Source organism: Xenopus laevis, chromosome 3S, assembly GCF_017654675.1.
Source record: "Xenopus laevis strain J_2021 chromosome 3S, Xenopus_laevis_v10.1, whole genome shotgun sequence".
Classification (NCBI taxonomy): domain Eukaryota; kingdom Metazoa; phylum Chordata; class Amphibia; order Anura; family Pipidae; genus Xenopus; species Xenopus laevis.
In genome coordinates, this window is record NC_054376.1 from 30910356 (window position 1) to 30931606 (window position 21251).

The window sequence follows — 21251 nt, forward strand, 5'->3', positions numbered from 1 at the left end:
AGCAACTGTGTTAGCTCCTTGAATTGTTTTATCAGACAGACTTCTCAGTTTGTCCAAACTGTTCTTGGAAGCTAGTCTTCTGTCTATGGAACGTGAATGGAAGATACCAAATGGAACCATATGTGCCGACAGATTTCCCATGACCATATCATCTACATTTTAATAGGTACTATTGGGAGAGCAAGATTGACAGCAATTTAAGCATTAATCTTAACTATTTATCAAAATAATGTCTAGGATATTAGGTTGGTGTCCCTGCTGAAGATCTGTTGAGCACCAATAATTTCTAGGAATGTACATAATGCACATGAATACCACCAAAATTGTGGACCCCTTTGTCTTTGAACAATTGTGTCTGTTGTGGTACCGTAACTTCATTTCCACAAAAGAATATCTAAAGGAGTCTTCACTCCTAGCCAATGATAGGTCTAATTTCTTTTTGGCTGTGAAATGATCTTCCATGTGCACTATATGGGTGGGTCCAGATAAGTACGTCATGTATTTTCACCCAAAATTTTAATTATATACACTGGCCGCAACATTAGTGCAACATTAGAGCAAATATTGGTACCAGCCGTGCCTTCTGAAGTCATTAATGGGAATTATACTTTTGTGGAGAAGATCCAGTAGGCTATATTCACAGAATGGTGTAATAGCTCACGGTTACTCTTACCCCCATATGTAATAAAAGGCACTAAGTTTGCCCTGGAGCAGTAACCCATAGCAACCAATAAGATGTTTGCTTTTAAACAGATGACTAGTAAATCCTAACTGCTGATTGGTTGCTATGGGTTACTGCTCCTGGGTAAACTTAGTGCCCTTTATTACATAACCCCCAAAATGCCATCCTTTGTTTTTATAAGATATTTCTATGAGTGCTTTGTACTGCAATCATACCTAATGGCAAAGCATACAGCAGAAAGCGTGACCTTTCTAATCAGACACTGGCAATGGTGATAACTGGTCGAAGCACCAGTTATCAATACTAAGAAATATTATTTTCTTTTATTTATTCATAAGGGTTTCAGGGCTTCATATTCTGTAAGTAACTATTATATTTGATGTTGGAGGTTTTTGAACCAACATATGTAGAGGCCAAATTTCTGGATCTGACATGTTGTATTCACATATTGTATTATAAAACATCACATATAAATACATTTAAAAAAAAGGCCAGATGTGGGAAAGAGATTTTTTTTTCTCAAGTCACTCCTGTTAATTGTGTTAGATCTGTTCATTGTGTTCTTCTTATAGCAAAACCTGGTCAGAATAAAGGGTCCCTGAAGATGTACCATGATATTGTGATGGCTTTATGTCCATTTTGATTGGGTGCTGAGGTTCTGATAGTTAGCCTGTAGTGGTAAAGTAGTTCTGTGCTGATGTGGAAATAAATGGCAATTATAAAGTATGGATATGGGATGTAAAATAGATAAAAGGGCAGCAGTGCAATGCTAAAACCTTTGTGTAAGTAAACAGGAGCCTGAAAGGACCACCAAGCAGCGGTTCAGTTCCTGTATCATCATACTGAAACAAGATACAATTATACTAATTATTACATTAACATATATATTTACCTTCATTAAGGTAACAAACAGAACATGTGGAACTAAGAAACCATGGGAATAGGAACAATGCTGACTGTTATTAAATATGGAGAGGTAGACAGAATGAACAGAGTGCTCATGGGTGATAGCTATGTTGCATGACTATAAAGCAGTAATAATCCAATGTCTGGCCAGTATATGATACAGTATTCTAACATATAATTATGTGAATGTGTCTCCTTGCAGATCTGGCAGCGTTCTACACCACTGGAATGAAATCTATTACTTTGTTGAACATCTGGCTCAGAGATTCATTGGGTGTGTATACAACTGTAATCTGCATTATATTGGGCTGAAGAAGGGTGTGAGAGAAGAGAAGGAATGCAGAAATGTCTTTCTATTGGTGGATAGGGATGCACGGGCAAGGGATCTGGTTGAAAGCTATGGTGTTTGATGGGAGCAATAAAAGGGTTGTTACTAAACTGAGAAATAAAGTTTTTAAATGGTTCATTATCTTTACAAAGATGGTACAGCATGGCTTGTTTCTTGAGTGAATACTGCCATATTATCATTTATTAGGTAGTCTATTTCAGGTATGCCAATAACCACCCTCAGGAGTATCACTTTAATATGGAATATATAGAATGGAATAAAATTTCCTTTGCACAAAGAAATTTTTAGGAGTTCCCTATTCACGCACCCATTGAGTTCAACATTTTTTATCTAAGTGAAACCTGCCTACCTGTTAGTTGATCCAGAACGAAGATTACAATTTGCCTCAGAGAGGGAAATGTTCTTTCTAACTCCAAGAAGGCAATCGGGCTACCCCCTGGATCAGAGTCACTAGTAGGGATGTAGCGAACTGCCGATTTGGTGTTCGCGAACGCCGTTCGCGAACACCGGCAAAAAATGCGAACGTTCGCGGACAGTTCGCGAACTTCGAACACCCGCTAAAATCGTTCGAATCGAACGATCGAAGGATTTTAATCGTTCGATCGAAGGATTTTCATTCGAATCGAACGATCGAAGCCATTCGATCGAATGCTTTTCATTCAATCGAATGCTTACAATCGTTCGAACGAATGGAAATCGTTCGATTTTTAGCGGTCGAAGGAATTCGAATGGTCGAATGGTCGAACGACTTGTATTCGAATCGAACGCGAACTCAAAATGCGAACGTTCCCAAACGTTCGCGAACATTCGGCGGACGCGAACGGTCGAAGTTCGCGCGAACTAGTTCGCGGGCGAACAGTTCGCTACATCCCTAGTCACTAGATCCATTTTAGTATCATTTCTGCTTGGTTCATAAAATTGTCATTCAGCACATGTATAACATTGTTCCTTAATTCTTTGTCTACTTGGGGCTTTTTAGGACCTTTGGCCCTGGTGTAGGTGCAACCACTTTAGCCTCCACAGTTATGCCACTGAATAAACCCTATTATCTGCAATTCTACAATGTACATGCAGAGTAAAATCATGATTTAGGGAAGCCTAAGCTCTCCAAAAAGAAATCATCTACTATAACTTCATATATACAGTATATTTTAGGTTCTCCAGTGGATGACCCATCAGTTGTTGACATCTGCAAATGGAAATGTCACCTTCCTCCCCTGCTGAAGATACATTAATTGAAGTTATGGTATAACACAACTTTGTACTTACCTATTTCCATTTCAGTCCACAGCTTAGAATGTCTTTTATTGTCTTCTCAACAAGAGGATCAACATTAATGAGGCTGACAGAAGACAGGTAAGAAGTTGACTCTTAGAAGTCTCTTAGAGTGGGGGTTTCTGCCATGTAGAAGGGGGAACCTTGTATCAACTGGGGCTCCTGTAGTACTGACAAACAACCAGTTACAGGACAAGTATTATGTCTAGTCCCAGCCACCCACTATTCTACTATGGCTAACAATTCAATCTACTACTATCTATTGATTCCTCATTATACCAGACTGACTCGCCTGCTTCACTCGCTAGCCACTTTTTTTATGCTGACCACACAAAAAGATGAATAATAGGCATAATATTCTGTGATATGCAAAAAAACCATGACAGGCATCCAATTGTATTAATGCATAAACTCAGTGATTGTGGTGTTCCTTCAGCAAGGTATCAGGGAGGTAAATAGTGCAGGCAAAGGAACGCTGAAGTCTTTGGATGAAACAGTAGATGGCTGTGTCCCAGAGGCCAAAAGAAAATAGAATTTGATTACAAAAACACTCGGATTAGAAGCAGAAGAGCAATACACGCAGTTTAGCTAAGAATAATGGCCTTGGGAAATAGCAGATGCAGCTAATAAAAAAAAGAGAGAACAGAGCTTACAAAGACAAAAAAAAGTATAATTTACTACCTTTTTTCAAACATATAGACCCTCGTTTTATGCAACACTATTTTAAAATAAAAAACAATATCCTGCCACAAGTACTGGGCTCCCCAAAGAGCTTGACCCAATTGCAACTTCACAGACTGATACGAATATGAGACAACAGAGGATTCTGGGATTTAATTTGAGTTATGATTTAAAGAGATCCAACTTAAAGCCCTGCTCAGACATACTTTATCTGGCCAAATCCTGCCATACTATCACTAACATTGTGATAACAATATAGACAGGAGTGTTTCTTTTTAGTCTTACATATTGTTATCCCTGTGACAGAGAGCATATCAGACAGGGCCTAGAGGAGCTGCGCAAAGTTCTTCCCGGAGGAGACACTTACATGCATGAGGGCATCGAGAGGGTGAGTAATCGCTAAAGGGCAAAATAAAAACAAAAAGTAAAATAAAACATTAGTACATTATTATATTTTTATATTCATCTGTCTGTGCAGTATGACCCTAGAACTACTACCAGGTACCCAAGTATAGTTGCCATCTTTCCGGATTTGACATGGACAGGCGGTTATCAGAAAAAGGAAAACCGGGCATGATCTCCCCTGATTGACATGGCAATCAGTCAATCGCTGATCGCCACCTCATAGATCTGCTCACGGGACGTAGCACGCCCTACCTGCAATGTCACTGACCCACCCCGGTGATCATGGCCCCAATCCCTGCCCAGATCATAAGCCACACAAAGGTGGAAATCCTATAATCAAGGCTATCGATCATCTTGCAGACTGAAGATTTACACCAGTATAGAAACCCACAGAAACCAATCAGCTTTGATAGGCCAGTGCAACTAGAACAACAAAAGAAAAGGTCTGATTGGTTGATAAGGGTCCTACAAAGGCATAAAATCTGTACCTATAGTCGTTATTAAAGGATAGTTACCAGGCATGAGCATGTGTGTGTGTTTTCTGTCTGTTCCTTTTCTCCTCCATTGTGGAATTGAAACCACTTGGTTCTTAAAGGGAAAACTATGCCCCCTGAATGTAGGTCTCTATGAAAACAGCTCATATGTTGCTCAAGTATTCATTTTGGGGCTATAGTTTCCCTTTAAATCATTCTATATATTATTATTTATCAAAAAATTTAGAAAACACATAAACAGCAAAGGTAATGTAACTAATCAACAAAGACTAGGAGCAATTGTGTGCTGATGTCAAAGGCAGGGTGTGGCTAAGGATTCGCACTGCCCCACCACTTCTTCTGAATTACACAAAGGCACCAATTGTTGGAGGTGTAACTACAGAGGAAGCAGGCCCTGCAGCTGCAGGGGGCCCAGGAGGTATAGGGGCCCCATGAGGCCCTAAATAATGAGCCATTTCAACATATATTGGCAAAAATGGGTCAACCTCTAGATATATTGGGGGCCCTAAAATGAATTTGCTGTAGGGCCCAGTAACATCTAGTGACACCACTGCCTATTGTAGGTTAAAAACTTTGTGAATTGCACTTTGAACACGGCACTTGTGTGTATAAATGAGCCCTTATTTATTTAAATGAACTTCCCTTTAATTGAACATACAGTATATTATATTTAAAGGGGTAGTTCACCTTTTAGCTAAGTTTTAGTATGTTACGGAATGGCTAAGTCTAAGCAACTTTTCAACTTGCCTTCATTCTTTCTTTTTAATAGTTTTTGAAGTGATGCCTTCTTCTTCTTCTTCAGAATCGGGGAGATTAGACGGCCAACGACAAATCTCCTCTTCTTCGGGGCGACTAATCTCCCCGAACTGCCTCCCATCAGCTAGAATGGAAATCACTGGCAGGATGGCTCTCGGAGCACTTTGTTCTCCAAAGTCGCCCGAAGTTTCCACTTTGGAAAGCTGTTCGTCACTGTGAAAATGCAAGACCCTCACCCCAGCAGTCACAAAAGTGTGAATAAAATCTTAATGCTACTTAGTAGATCAGGGCCTTGCAGCCACATTAAAGGGATACTGTCATGGGAAAAAAAAATTTTTCAAAATTAATCAGTTAATAGTGCTGCTCCAGCAGAATTCTGCACTGAAATCCATTTCTCAAAAGAGCAAACAGATTTTTTTATATTCAATTTTGAAATCTGACATGGGGCTAGACATATTGTCAATTTCCCAGCTGCCCCAAGTCATGTGACTTGTGCTCTGATAAACTTCAATCACTCTTTACTGCAAGTTGGAGTGATATCACCCCCTCCCCCCCAGCAGCCAAACAAAAGAACAATGGGAAGGTAACCAGATAACAGCTCCCTAACACAAGATAACAGCTGCCTGGTAGATCTAAGAACAACACTCAATAGTAAAAACCCATGTCCCACTGAGACACATTCAGTTACATTGAGAAGGAAAAACAGCAGCCTGCCAGAAAGCATTTCTCTCCTAAAGTGCAGGCACAAGTCACATGACCAGGGGCAGCTGGGAAATTGACAAAATGTCTAGCCCCATGTCAGATTTCAAAATTGAATATAAAAAAACCTGTTTGCTCTTTTGAGAAATGGATTTCAGTGCAGAATCCTGCTGGAGCAGCACTATTAACTGATTCATTTTGAAAAAAAACATTTTTTCCCATGACAGTATCCCTTTAACTTTGTTTGCCTGCCGTTACTTAAAGGTTTAGTATTTCATTTTGGAAGCAGTTCAAAGTATAGAAAGAACTGAATGGATGGCTCTGGTATTGTCGTGTTTGTGTGGGGTTGGTTGCACTGCACATGATCCCTTGCAGCAGAGAAAATCATCAGGTTCTTCTCAAACACAAAAAAGGAACTCAGCCACACTGACCAATGGCCTGCCGCTGTATATAATTGTCAGCTTAACCTCACAGCCCCATTTAATAACAACATCATTCTGCGTAAAGCCAAAAAAAACGACTGGTTAAATAATGGATGATTGTGGAGTCTGTGATAATAATACATTTCTTTCTTTCATATCTCATTCTAGGCAAGCGAACAGATTTATCACGAGAGCATCAAAGGTAAAGTGCCACAAGTTGCCCTTTTCTCATTCTAACTTGTACCATGTTACCAGGCCATAGCTGCAATATGCTGGGGAGTTTATATTGCAAGCTGGTAAGACCTCTGATATATTGATGCATCTGACACACATCGGGTGATCAGTAAAGTCTGACAGATCTATATGTTCAGCGGTGTAAATAGATGGAACTGGGCCCCACATCAAATTCAATTTAGGACCCTCAAAACATTAGTAAATTTACCCATTCTGCCAGGGTATATTGAAATTGATTGTTTTTAGGGCCTTACTGGGCCCTCTACACTCCTGCACCCCCCCCCCCCGAAACTACAGGACCTGTTTCCCCTGTAGTTACGCCACTGCATATGTCTCTTCACCACAAAGAGTGGTGGTAAATGGAACATTTTCTAATTGGACCAGTGTTGTTAGTGGAGTACCGCAGGGCTCTGTACTAGGTCCCTTGCTTTTCAACTTGTTTATTAATGACCTGGAGGTGGGCATTGAAAGTACTGTTTCTATTTTTGCAGATGATACTAAATTGTGCAGAACTATAGGTTACATGCAGGATGCTGCCACTTTGCACAGTGATTTGTCTAAGTTGGAAAACTGGGCAGCAAACTGGAAAATGAGGTTCAATGTTGATAAATGCAAGGTTATGCACTTTGGCAAAAACAATATAAATGCAAGTTATACACTAAATGGCAGTGTGTTGGGAGTTTCCTTAATTGAGAAGGATCTCATTTCAGGCAGTGTCATTCTGTGGCCACTAAAGCAAATAAAGTTCTGTCTTGCATAAAAAATGGCATTAACTCAAGGGACGAAAATATAATTTTTCCTCTTTATAGGTCCCTGGTAAGGCCTCATCTGGAGTATGCAGTGCAGTTTTGGACTCCAGTCCTTAAGAGGGATATAAATGAGCTGGAGAGAGTGCAGAGACTAAGTGCAACTAAATTGGTTAGAGGGAGGGAAGACTTAAATTATGAGGGTAGACTGTCAAGGTTGGGGTTGTTTTCTCTGGAAAAAAGGCGCTTGCGAGGGGACATGATTACACTTTACAAGTACATTAGAGGACAATATAGACAAATAGCAGGGGACCTTTTTACCCATAAAGTGGATCACCGTACCAGAGGCCACCCCTTTAGACTAGAAGAAAAGAACTTTCATTTGAAGCAACGTAGGGGGTTCTTCACAGTCAGGACAGTGAGGTTGTGGAATGCACTGCCGGGTGATGTTGTGATGCTGATTCAGTTAATGCCTTTAAGAATGGCTTGGATGGTTTCTTGGACAAGCTTAATATCCCAGACTATTGTGATACTAAAATCTATAGTTATTGTATGAGTATATATAGTATATGTGAGTGTATGGAGGGGTCAGTGTGTATGTATGGATGCTGGGTTTCATTTGGAGAGGTTGAACTTGATGGACTTTGGTCTTTTTTCAACCCGATCTAACTATGTAACTATGCTTAAAGTCACAAGTGCTTTTAGTTATTGCTAAGCCCATTCAGTTATAAAGTACAATGCAGCTTTAGCAATACAGGGGAATAGCTGCCAATTTCCAGGCTCTGGACAATCCTCTCTGAGTTGTATCTGCTGTAAATATCATTTTCTGCACAATCACACACCATGATTATAGTGAATGCTTAGCAGTAAGGCCCATGACAAGCTGAAACTTGGATATTATAAGAAATACTTGCCCTGTAGTTATATGGGAGTTCTGTGACCTGACTATAAGTACTCAGCCTGCCACCCTGTGCCTGTATATATACTGTAGTTTATAGAAATGTGGCACATCATTTCCTTTTATTCGTTAGTGGTGTTGGGTTGCTTTCACTTTTTGATATGTAACATTTATTTTATCCTGCCTCTCTAGTGTGCCATGAAGGTAGTGGTCCTCTTTTTTTTGGAAATACGAGACAAGGTGCAAAATGCAAAAAAGTGCCCTCTTTGCACTGTGAATTTAGCCCCACTTGTTGTGCACCGATGTGAAACTCTGAGATCTCCTAGAATATAGTGCAAAGAATTGCACCAAACTCTAAAACCAGTGCTGCCCACAGAGCTGCAGAGACAATGGGCAGGAGACTGGTGGCTCTGTTGCACTTTGCACCTCTGCCAGGATTTAAATCTGGTACAAAATGAGCACAAGAAGGACTGGATGGAGCAGTAAGGGCTGTCGTTGTGTATTGCCCTTTGCAAATGGGCCCTAAAAGGGTGATACTAATGGTTCTGGTTGGGAGGGTGGAGGTAAAAATGTGACTATTACTATTTATTCTTCAAAATTTGTGAGCATATTATGTAATGCTGCAGAATACAAGGGGTAAGGTCATGATTCAAGAATGTAAAATTAAAACAGCAAAACATCTGTCTCACAAATATTTTGCTGTAATGTGATGTTTAACTTTACTGTGTTGCTTTGCACTTTAAACAATGCGCCTATTGTTCATTGGGACCACAAAGAGTGCACTGCAATAAATTGGAATTACTTGGAATGTTAGAAAAAACTCCATTGATTATTACATTAATTAGTAAAACATTATATTAATTAATTCTGAAGTATAACCAGTTGTATTGATTCAACGACTTCGCAAGGGCATTAATAACAGGACATAGTCACTTCTAGTAGTCAAAATATGAACTGTTTTTAACAGGTTTGTGTAGGTGCACAGGCAATCTGGTTGGCAAATTGGTTTGTCAGGCGCAGCCATGTAAAAGTTTGAGAGTAAGCCTAAAATACCAGTTTGTATATGCAATTATCTTATGTGATAATTCTTCTTTAAATGTATCACAGTTATCCAACCTGTGGTCCTCAGGGGCCCAGCCATTGCTCAGCACTTAGTTGGTTATATCATGCCAGTTAATGTAAAGAGCATTGAATGGTGTTCAGTGAGCCAGTGTCTGGATCTTATTAGTTCTGCCTGCAATGCTAGCTTCTGCACAATAACCAAAAAATCTGAGATGAGAGTGGAATGATGATGGTGTTGGACTGGGACCTCAGTGTACACTTGATATTGCAAGGGGGAAGCAGACTCGGAGCAGAGCTCAGGTGTCAGCCAAGAAGGTGTTGGAAACAGCCAAGAATTTAGTGGAGTGACATCTGCCAAGAAGCAAGAAAATAGTTAGAAGTCCAAACATGCAAGAACTGAAATGTATTTTACTATCACAAAGAAATAAAAATGCTGCACATATCCAAGTTACCAAGAGATTTAGATTGCAAGCTCTCGTATGTTGATCGCCAATAAAACCAGCTGTAGGTCAGGAAATTCCAACTGCAACAGCTGAAAGATCACGGTGGTTGCTAAACATGGTGGATTGGTGAAAAGTCAAGTACCTGTTGGAGACCAGCTTGCTGCCTCAGGACACAAATACACAATAGAAATAGCAATCATCAAGAAACAAGTATGGGAAATAGCTGTTGCAGCATTATGAATTCCCAGGCTTAGTTAATCCAATTAAGCAACCAGAGCACCCAATAAGCACAACAAACTAAAATACTTCAAAGAGCACAAAGACGTTTCACTGTGAAGGCATCATAGAAGTGCAGAATTGCTTCTAGGATGGACTGTGTGCCTTGTCCTGGGCCCCAACACTATTTAAGGCTGACCTGTGTATTCTCTATCTGATTGTCCACCTGGCACAAGGAGCTTTTCCATTTACAGATAATAGTTATAGCACTGCTGAACTGATCTGAGCGGTCTCCCAGCAGGCTTTCTGGTTTGCAAACAGGCTCACTCCTTAAAAGCTGCCTATTAAAAATGCACGAGTCAAGTGACTTGGCAGGGGATAATGGTGACACTGTAAAATGGTGTTCCTTTCCCCCTCGGGGAGCAGAAGTGCTGTTTATGTTGTTTATACTGGGGTTCCATACACTTTTCCAGACATGAAGCATGTGGGTACTTCATGTACAAAATATGCTTTTATCTCCCTCTATTGTGCCAAATGGGGTTATTTGATCAGCCTACTTTTTGATCTGGATCAGCTATTACACATTGTTCTGAAGGCTTTGTAAACCAGATATTAGTGGCATTAATGGTTCTGAGAGAAATGACACCTGGGCAAGCACTTCTTTGGCATGGAATCTACTCCTCCTACTATATATACAATGCACCTCTTTTACAGATGAAAGCATATACTGCATTTTCTATAGGTCTTATATATGGGGCATATCTTGTGAAGGGCTTTTTGGATCCCTTTAGCCCTTCCAATAGTTTTCACTGACTAGATCCGAGAAGGCTGAAACAGGTTGTCTGCAAGTTTGAATATGACTAATTAGACTCTACTTGCTGGAGTAGGTGTTTGGTGTTGAAGGCCCTAAGGCAGAGAGTCATAGTAGGAGAATATATGTAAGGAAGGCAACACTACTGAAGAGATTGCACTAGAAGCTATAGAAGGTTGCAGATCGCAGGACTATGACAAGTAATGGGATAACGTCAATATGGTGGGAAGAGGCATGTGACCTGAGTAGTTTGGGCAAATTTGTCCTGTTTCACTTCACCGCGAAATTCGCGAAATGGCGAAAAATTCTCAAAATTCAAATTTTGACGCCCTTGTCAATTCTGACGCTTCCGAATAATGTTGATGCCTAACGGTTTTGACGCAAGCTACTTTTCCGACATGTGTCCAAAGTTTTTTGACGCCGCCACTGCAGTTCCGTGAATTTATTTGCGGCGGTGAAATGCAGAATTGCCAAACTGCCGAATTTATTCGCCCATCACTAGACTAATAAACGTGCCCCATCTTGAAAAATACCATTAGAAAGGTTGTTAGCAAGGATGAAAACCAAGGTTATTCCTTTTAAATTCAGTGCAGAACATTGCTTCTTCACATATTTTCAACTAGTCAGGTGTTTGTCTTGGGGCAACCATTTTGCTTGTCTCAGCTAGAGTATTCTTCATGAGCAGCAATACCCCAGCAATAAAACTCTAGGGGCCCTATGCCTGGAACATAAGGAAAATGTAAATTCATGCACTTGGAGCTTTGAGACCATACAAAGGCATGAATGTCCAGGCTGAGTCCTTATATACAGTCCATGGAACTCATGGTTTAAGTTTCCTTCAGGCTCGTATTAAATATAATATCAGTGTTTTGACCATTAAGTATAAGATAATGCTTTCTCTGCAGGTTACAGGACAGCAAGTGTTATCATAGCACTGACTGATGGCGAGCTGCATGAAGATCTCTTCTATTATGCTGAACGAGAGGTACAAGCAACTTACTTCCACCCACTCCTACAATTTACTATTTAGGCCAGGAATTTTTATGGACAAACAAAATGTATTCTCTGCAGAGTTAGGTTTAGTTTTGCTTTATTAATGTTTCGTTTTTTATTGTGTTCTGCAGGGCTGCATAATATATTCATGCTTTACAAACACATTAATAATAATTTTTATATAGTACATTTTTCAAGCCTCTTTGTCTTTCAGGCCAACAGGTCCCGTGAATTGGGAGCCCAAGTTTACTGCGTAGGTGTTAAAGATTTCAATGAGACGCAGGTATAAATTTAAATATTGTGAATTCAAACAAGCAAAATGACTTCTCTTCTGTGCCCTCCATTGTCTGTGCACTTGAATAAAATTCAACATTGAACAACATCAAGAAATTAGAATTTGACTTGAGCCATTGAACGAATACTTTTAACACTCTGCAGAATTGTGTTTAGTGCATGGTAATCACTATGCTGTTATTCATTTATAGTACAAGTATGGGATCCATTATCCAGAAACCCATTATCTTGAAAATTTCAGATTACAGAAAGGCTGTCTCCAATAGACTCCATTTAATCTAAGTAATCCCATTTTTTTTAAAAAAACAGTACCTTGTACTTAATTCAAACTAAGATATAATTAATCCTATACAGAACCAACCTATTGGGTTTATTAAATGTTTGCATGATTTTGTAGTAGACGTAAGGTATGAAGATCCAAGTTATGGAAAGATCAGTTATCTGGAAAGCACCAGGTTCCAAGCATTTAAGATAGTAGGTCACAAACCTGTACTTCTATTTATAGAATGTGAAAAAGCCTAGGGGTTATTATGTTATGGAAAATTGAATTTAGAGCCCTTTTGCTGACCATGATCTTAGGCATGTTATGTAATGAGCATATCTTTTTTCTCATTTGGAAAAAATATTTAGTTTTAAATATATTTTATTTATTATAGTGGCCCTATGCATTCACTTTCAGCTTATTTTTGTATTGAAGTTGAAATGACTGTATGTATGCCTTTAAACTTAAGCCTCATGTTTGCAAAAAATTGTGTTTATTAAGGCCAAGTTCTGCTGTTGCCATAAAAATTCCCATCTTTGATAAAGGCTCCAAAACTTTCTTGTAAAGCTGAAACAGGGGATTCTGGGTAGTAGCAAGTGATCCAAAGTTTGTTTCCCATCAGCTGAATAAATGTTTGTTTTAAAGACTCCGTTTGATTCCAAAAGATATGACTTGGTTTCATTGCAGCCATTGGCGACTGTTTGCAATTATGGGAACATTTTGAAAATAGTTTAAAAGAAAAAGACCGATGTACATTACCTGTTAAAGTCTACATACTACAAAACTTTTCATTTTAATCACCATTGTTTTATTTTTATTTTTCCTGCTACTCGGGCACATAGCTGGCACGAATTGCTGATAGCAAAGATCACGTCTTCCCAGTGAATGGAGGCTTTGAAGCCCTTCAAGATATCATTGGCTCTGTGAGTATTTTGCTTCCTATAACAATGCCGCCTTTCTTGTTATTCTGAAGATGAAAAGCTTTAGTGGAAGAGGTTTTGATATTGCATGGTTTCATGATTTTCATTATAATTAGGGTATTATCATTGGGACTTATCTTCTTCAAAGGAAAATAAACTTAATTTTAATACTGATGTGATTGGAGAAGCATTAAAAATAATATGTGTCCCGTTGGGTAAGTTTGGGTTACTCTTATGCCTTCAGAGGTTGCTATACACCTGCATTACTGGCTCCACGTAAAAGCCTTTAATTAGTCCAGACATCTTTCTTTTCTTTCTAGTCTGAGGTTCTGGACATGAGATTAACTTCCAGGTCACAAATGGGAAAGAGTCCAAGTAATTTAACATAAAGAACACAGGAGGAGAAGCAGAAGAGATTGGAAGCAATAGGGTGGTTAATAATGGGGAGGACTATGTATGCTATTTTCACTATCCCCCACATTCTCCCCTTCCTCCCACCTTACTCTAGAACAACATTTCCAAAACTCTACCCCTTAGAGGTGCTTAGAGCTTTCCGAAAGGCCATTTGGGACAAATCTAGGTAGAATGCATTTTGCTCCCCTAGATACTACTGGAAACCCAATTTTGAGGACAGTTCGAACAAGTTTTGGCATGGGTACATTGATGTCTAGATATCTTTGAAACTATGGGTGATACAGCAATGTTGTCCTCAGATTGTGACCTTGTTATGAGCTAAAGGGGTACCTGGCCTAATGATGGTTCTCAAAGGAGAGCTTGAACTGAACAAGCCAACAAATACCAAAAGTGATTAGTGTTTACCCAATAAAGTGTCAAGTAGGACACATTTGGCTCCTCTTCGTAATGGACACCTATTATTTGAGAGCAAAGAAAGCACAGAGGTAGAAAAGGAAGCTCTTTATACAGAGTTAAGTTTCGCTATTCTCACAGGGAGGGAGAGCAGTACACTTTCCTTCCCATGTGAAGGTGGGTTAGGGTAGGGGTTGGGGGGTATATGCTCCTGCAAGAACTTTTTCAGTCTATGAAGTCTGACCTCTGTAAAATACTCTGCAGGTTGAGCATGAGAGAGGAACTTAAATTAGTACTTTCAAAAAAACAAGAGAAACCATGTGAAATAGTATTTAAATACAGGAAGTTATCATCTGTTTTCCAGGTTTACATACAGAACCTCAAACATACTAAAATAAACTGCCTCTCTCCAGGCTATTGTGGGGATTTTGGAGTATTGTGACTGCCAGCTGCTTGGCGAGCAAATTCCCATGCAGGTCCTGGCACGCCAATGACATGTCAATCACCTTTTATAAAGGAAAGGCAGTTCTCAGCACATATCAATTTGGGAGAAGAGAAGGTGCAGCTCCTGGAGTGAATTTTTACTTTCACTGTTAGATTAAATTAGGTCTGTTCTGCAGTGTTCTGGCTCTTCCCAAACACAGGGTTGGAAAATTATTGTAATTAACAAAAGCCTCCTGCATCATGAGTACAACTAAGATTCTATGAAACACAAAGGTATGGAGGGGTACATAAGTCCACCTCACCTATTTTATAGGTGCTGAGGCCTGTCCCCTTTGGAGTCACAAATACTTTAGGGTTTTTTAATAAAAGACAGTAAGTTTGCCCAGGTCCAGTAGGCAATAGCTACCAATCAGCAGGCAGCCTTTACTGGTCATCTGTTTAAAAGTCAACATCTTATCTCTATGGGTTACTGCACCTGGGCAAACCTAGTGCTTTTTACTATTGCCCCCCTTTTCTGTCTAATAAACTAAGATCAGGGCAGGTTATAAAGTGTAATCATTTTTACATGTTTTTGCCATGTTTTTTTTACTTTGTACCTGCCCTCTCTAAATGTTCAAAGGATCTTGTGCTCCAAAATGCCCCCCATACTTGTGACTTCTGGGGTTGTAGTAAGTGAATTGTTCAATGCACAGAAAAGCTATGTTTGACAGTATTAGCCTAAAGTATCCAATTTAATGGTGGGCCTATACATTAGAACCCCCATTTTATGTTTTTTCAGGGGACCAGGATGTAAAATCCGGGAAAATGTAAAATCAGGGAAATATGTTAAAGTACATTTTCTTCAAGTACTGGAAGGATATAAGCACAGGAGTCAGTTTTACTTTGAGATACAATATTTACTGTGTTAATAACAAGGGTCAAACATTGCAGCATTAATGTTACACTATGGGGGGCATGTGCAAGACTCTATGTCAGTCACATACACAACCTAAAGCAATAAGTGATTGATGCAGGCAGGTCTGGACTGAGAATTAAAATAGGCCCTGGCATTTCAGGTACACAGAGGCCCAATCAGCCCACATAGAGGCCCAAACAGCCCCCACCAGCCCACTAAATACTGACTTTCTATGGGACCTTATAGCAGCCCGTCTGGCATTTGCCAGAACCCACAGATTGCCAGTCTGGGCCTGGGTGCAGGACTGTATAAGGGGCAGACTAATTGGAATTGACTATTTACAGGCAGAACCATGGCAAAATATACATCTGGTTATTATTTTAAATCTCTTTATTTCACAAATAATAACATTCATAGTGGAAAAAAAGCTATTCTTGGGGACATCACGACAAAATTTTGATCATCAGGGAAAAAAATCAGGGAAATGCACCCATTGAAATGCATTATAAATTGGTGGGACCATAAATAAAAAATGTAAAATGTGGGAAAACTCAAAATCAGGGGACTTAAAAATCGAGGTTTCACTGTAATTAATTTATCATGCAGATGTCAAGTTTGAGAAGAGGGGTACTAATTATAGAGCCCCAAATAAAAACAATTGAATGTAGAATGCCCCATCATCGGACTGGCCCACCAGGATACCAGGAAAACTCCTGGTGGGCCAAGGTGTCAGTGGGCCCTCCTGCTTCTAAACATTTGGCCTATTTCATAGCCATTCCCAATTTCTATGAGAATAAAGAGGCTAAATAGATGAAATAATAGGTTATAGTATGTAAAGAAAAGAGACTAAAAAAACTTCGAATTTCAAAGTGTTTTTTTGGCTACTTTGACCATTGAATGGGCTACTTCGACCTTCGACTACGACTTCGACTCTGAATCGAAGGATCGAACTAAAAATCGTTTGACTATTCGAGCATTCGATAGCCGAAGTACTGTCTCTTTAAGAAAAAACTTTGACCCCCTAGTTCGCCACCTAAAACCTACCGAGCTCAAGGTTAGCCTATGGGGAAGGTCCCAATAGGCGTGCCTAACTTTTTTTGGTCGAAGGATAATCCTTTGATCATTGGATTAAAATCCTTCGAATCGTTCGATGAGTTATTTGTGCTTCACTAAAGCTTTGGACACTGTGCCATGCAATGAATTAATGGTTGACTTGCAAGGTCTGGGAGTGTATGGCTTGCTAGTGTGATGTATGGGATATTGGCTGAAGGACAGGCTTCTGAGTGTGGTCAGGGGAGTACATTCAGATGAAGGGCAGGTAACAAAGAGACCCTCAAGGGTCTCATCTGGAACCTATCCTATTTATATATATTTATAACAGATGGTCTGAAAAAGAATCTGTCTTTTTGCTTGCGATGCACCCTCTGGTAATTATTCATGTCAGTGAGAATAAAATGATAGATGACTATGACATTAAGTTTTGACACCCAAAAAAATACAAAATAATAAACTCAAATACATTTTTATTAACTGATGCCAGAGTTCTGAGTATAGCAGAAGAGAAAAGGGGACTTGGGCGATGACTTAAGAAAACATAAAAAGAGGCAGGTATTTCATATGGCTCAGATGGAAGGGGTCCTTTATGATGGGGTTACAGTGGGCATAGTATTTCCTGTATTAGGGCCAGATGTGTAAAGGAATGATGTACAGATCTACAAGTGGCGGAACCCCTAGCACACACTGGTGTTGCCCAGCCATTTGCTGCATTTATTGAGTTTTGCTATCCCATAACAAATGTATACTGCAAAAAAAAAGGTCACTCTGGCACCAGCTGACTCTATTTTTTTGTAATATGCAGATCCTTAAGATGTCCTGCATCGAAATTCTAGCTGCAGAGCCTTCCAGCATATGTGCAGGAGGTAAGTATCCAAAGTGGCATTCAAATAAATGCAATTAAACCTTGTTGACAGCAGTTGGTCATACATTTTATAGAAGAACAACATCTTTCCTGGTAAACCCTGGCCTGTCTTTTTTCTCTAGTCCGCGGTCGATATCCCTTTTCTTTGTTAGATCAATGGCCCATGTTACGTTTGAATCACTGTTACATGTCAAATAATCCATCAGCAACTAGCATTTACTGTTATCTGTTGATATGAGTTATCTTCTTTTATGGGGCCTGTTTAAGCTTTTTCGTTCTTATTCCATTACTAATAACAAATCTGTAGTTTAGGGTCTATGAGTAGAAATTGATGACTCACTACACAAGGGAAGAGGCCCAGGTGCACCACCCTGAGCCCTCAGCACGGGGAGCGGATAAACCAAAAATAAAACCTTTGGAGCAGGCACTCAATGAAGGCAGTCTTCTACCAGGTGAATAAATTCAAAGTGAGGAGTTTATCGTGTCCATAGCCTTATTCGTTTCATGATAAACACTTAATCATAGGCTCATATGATTACGTGTTAATCACAAAACGTGTAAGGCTGTGGACACAAACTCCTCACTTTGAATTTATTTGCCTGGTGGAAGACCTTCATTGGTTCCTGCTCCAAAGTTCTTATTCCATTACTCCCAAAGTATCCCAAACTAGGAAGGTGGTAGGTAACTGTCAGATGTTTTCAGGTATAAAATAAAAAGTGCATTCAGCAGTCCGACTATCTATATATTCACCCATCAATATTTACAGTATATTCACCTGCCAATTTGCTCTCTGCTCCTTTCATATATTTTAGAAACTTTTCAAGTTGTAGTGAGGGGGAATGGCTTCCGATACGCCAGGAATGTGGATCGAGTGTTGTGCAGCTTCAAGATCAATGAGACTTCACCTCACAGTAAGATTATTTTATCACAATGTATTCTTGTGTTATGTAACCAGATAAGATATTGGAAGAAGAAATGTCATAAGGGTTCAGGGCTACACAGGCTGCAGGAATCACCTATTTATGTAACATTTGAGAGATACTCCAACATGAGCCTTAAAGATTGGAATTACCCTTATAAAATGTGGGGAGTTGTTGGTCCCAGAAAATGGAGACTGCACAGTTTATAGGACATATGGTTTTGTTACTGGCCAATGGCGTGTGTTCAGCTGTGCTAATGACATTCATCTGCAAGCTTCTAAAAGAATCCTGACAACTTTGTGTGTTTGCAATGGCTATAATTCAAAGTCTTTAATATTTACAAGCTGGGATGGATTCCCATGAGAAAAGAGTTTGAAAATTAGGAAATGAAATGCATGTATTAGTAACAGAGAGATTTTCATTAAAGTTACCCGCTATCCCACAGCCACACTCCCTTCCCAGACTATTATCCCACTGTTACTATAGGCAGCATATCTCCCTACTATACCTGCTATCCCACAGTCACACTCCCTTCCCAGACTATTATCCCACTGTTACTATAGGCACCATCTCTCCCTACTATACCTGCCATCCCACAGTCACACTCCCTTCCCAGAGACTATTATCCACTGTTACTATAGGCACCATCTCTCCCTACTATACCTGCTATCCCACAGCCACACTCCCTTCCCAGACTATTATCCACTGTTACTATAGGCACCATCTCTCCCTACTATACCTGCTATCCCACAGTCATACTCCCTTCCCAGAGACTATTATCCCACTGTTACTATAGACACCATCTCTCCCTACTATACCTGCTATCCCACAGTCACAGTCCCTTCCCAGAGACTATTATCCACTGTTACTATAGGCACCATCTCTCCCTACTATACCTGCTATCCCACAGTCATACTCCCTTCCCAGAGACTATTATCCCACTGTTACTATAGACACCATCTCTCCCTACTATACCTGCTATCCCACTGTCACACTCCCTTCCCAGAGACTATTATCCCACTGTTACTATAGACACCATCTCTCCCTACTATACCTGCTATCCCACAGCCACACTCCCTTCCCAGACTATTATCCCACTGCTACTATAGGCACTATCTCTCCCAACTATACCTGCTATCCCACAGTCACACTCCCTTCCCAGAGACTATTATCACACTGTTACTATAGGCACCATCTCTCCCAACTATACCTGCTATCCCACAGTCACACTCCCTTCCCAGGGACTATTATCCCACTGCTACTATACGCAGCATCTCTCCCAACCATACCTTCTATCCCACAATCACAGTCCCTTTTCAGAGACTATTATCCCACTGTTACTATAGGCACCATCTCTCCTTACTATAAGTGCTATCCCGCAGCCACCATCCCTTCCCAGAGACTATTATCCCACTGTTACTATAGGCACCATCTCTCCCTACTATACCTGCTATCCCACAGTCACACTCCCTTCCCAGAGACTATTATCCCACTGTTACTATAGGCACCATCTCTCCCAACTATACCTGCTATCCCACAGCCACACTCCCTTCCCAGACTATTATCCCACTGCTACTATAGGCACCATCTCTCCCAACTATACCTGCTATCCCACAGTCACACTCCCTTCCCAGAGACTATTATCACACTGTTACTATAGGCACCATCTCTCCCAACTATACCTGCTATCCCACAGTCACACTCCCTTCCCAGAGACTATTATCCCACTGTTACTATAGGCACCATCTCTCCCTACTATACCTGCTATCCCACAGTCACAGTCCCTTCCCAGAGACTATTATCCCACTGTTACTATAGACACCATCTCTCCCTACTATACCTGCTATCCCACAGTCACATTCCCTTCCCAGGGACTATTATCCCACTGCTACTATACGCACCATCTCTCCCAACCATACCTTCTATCCCACAATCACAGTCCCTTTTCAGAGACTATTATCCCACTGCTACTATAGGCACCATCTCTCCTTACTATAAGTGCTATCCCGCAGCCACCATCCCTTCCCAGAGACTATTATCCCACTGTTACTATAGGCACCATCTCTCCCTACTATACTTGCTGTCCCACAGCAACAGTCTCTTCCATCTTACTACCAACTACTGCTGATCTGTGAAACCCAATCTGAAATCTTGTACAATTAGGATTGTCAAGGTCCATTGTATCAGTTCTGTGTGTTGGTACCCTTGTGGTTGCAGCTCTGGGTTTAATCAAAGAAAGGATTTCACAATGAATTCCATGCAATCTTGGTCTAATTTCTATAAAGTTATTATCTGTATTATAATAGGGCTCTTCACTGTCTTTTCCTAACTGTGTTTTCATTTCCCAGACAAGAAGCCTTTGGTGGTGGAGGACACATATCTCCTTTGCCCTGCCCCAGTGCTGGATGAAGCTGGCATGTGAGTTCTGCCTTCAACTTTTTTAACATTTAGTATATGTTATAGATATATACATAATGGAATGGCAACTTTTGGCTTTCTATCCGTTGCAAAACTACATCTTCTAGCATTGACTCAACCAGCAAAACTGGCAAGTGATGATGAGAGGTGTAGTTTTGCCGAAGATTAATTTACAACATTGTAAACCAATAATAAGATTGTTGTGGGTCTTCTGATGCTGATTTATGAGTCCCTATGAACATGAATGCAGAGAGAGACACCCTGGAAGGAATAAAACAATGTAGAGCTGCAGTCTTAAGGC

The 21251-nt window shown here is 40.2% G+C and overlaps 1 protein-coding gene across 1 annotated transcript in view; it reads left to right on the forward strand.

Moving 5' to 3' along the window:
* Positions 1-21251, forward strand: part of antxr1.S (ANTXR cell adhesion molecule 1 S homeolog) — a 92892-nt gene that overhangs the window by 21526 nt on the left and 50115 nt on the right. Inside the window, exons 2-11 of the mRNA XM_018255168.2 lie at positions 1791-1862; positions 3222-3293; positions 4200-4281; positions 6838-6871; positions 11985-12064; positions 12287-12355; positions 13471-13551; positions 17553-17613; positions 18425-18523; positions 20881-20950. Of these exons, the coding sequence (XP_018110657.1) occupies positions 1791-1862; positions 3222-3293; positions 4200-4281; positions 6838-6871; positions 11985-12064; positions 12287-12355; positions 13471-13551; positions 17553-17613; positions 18425-18523; positions 20881-20950 (720 nt within the window). The remainder of the gene's footprint in view (positions 1-1790; positions 1863-3221; positions 3294-4199; positions 4282-6837; positions 6872-11984; positions 12065-12286; positions 12356-13470; positions 13552-17552; positions 17614-18424; positions 18524-20880; positions 20951-21251) is intronic.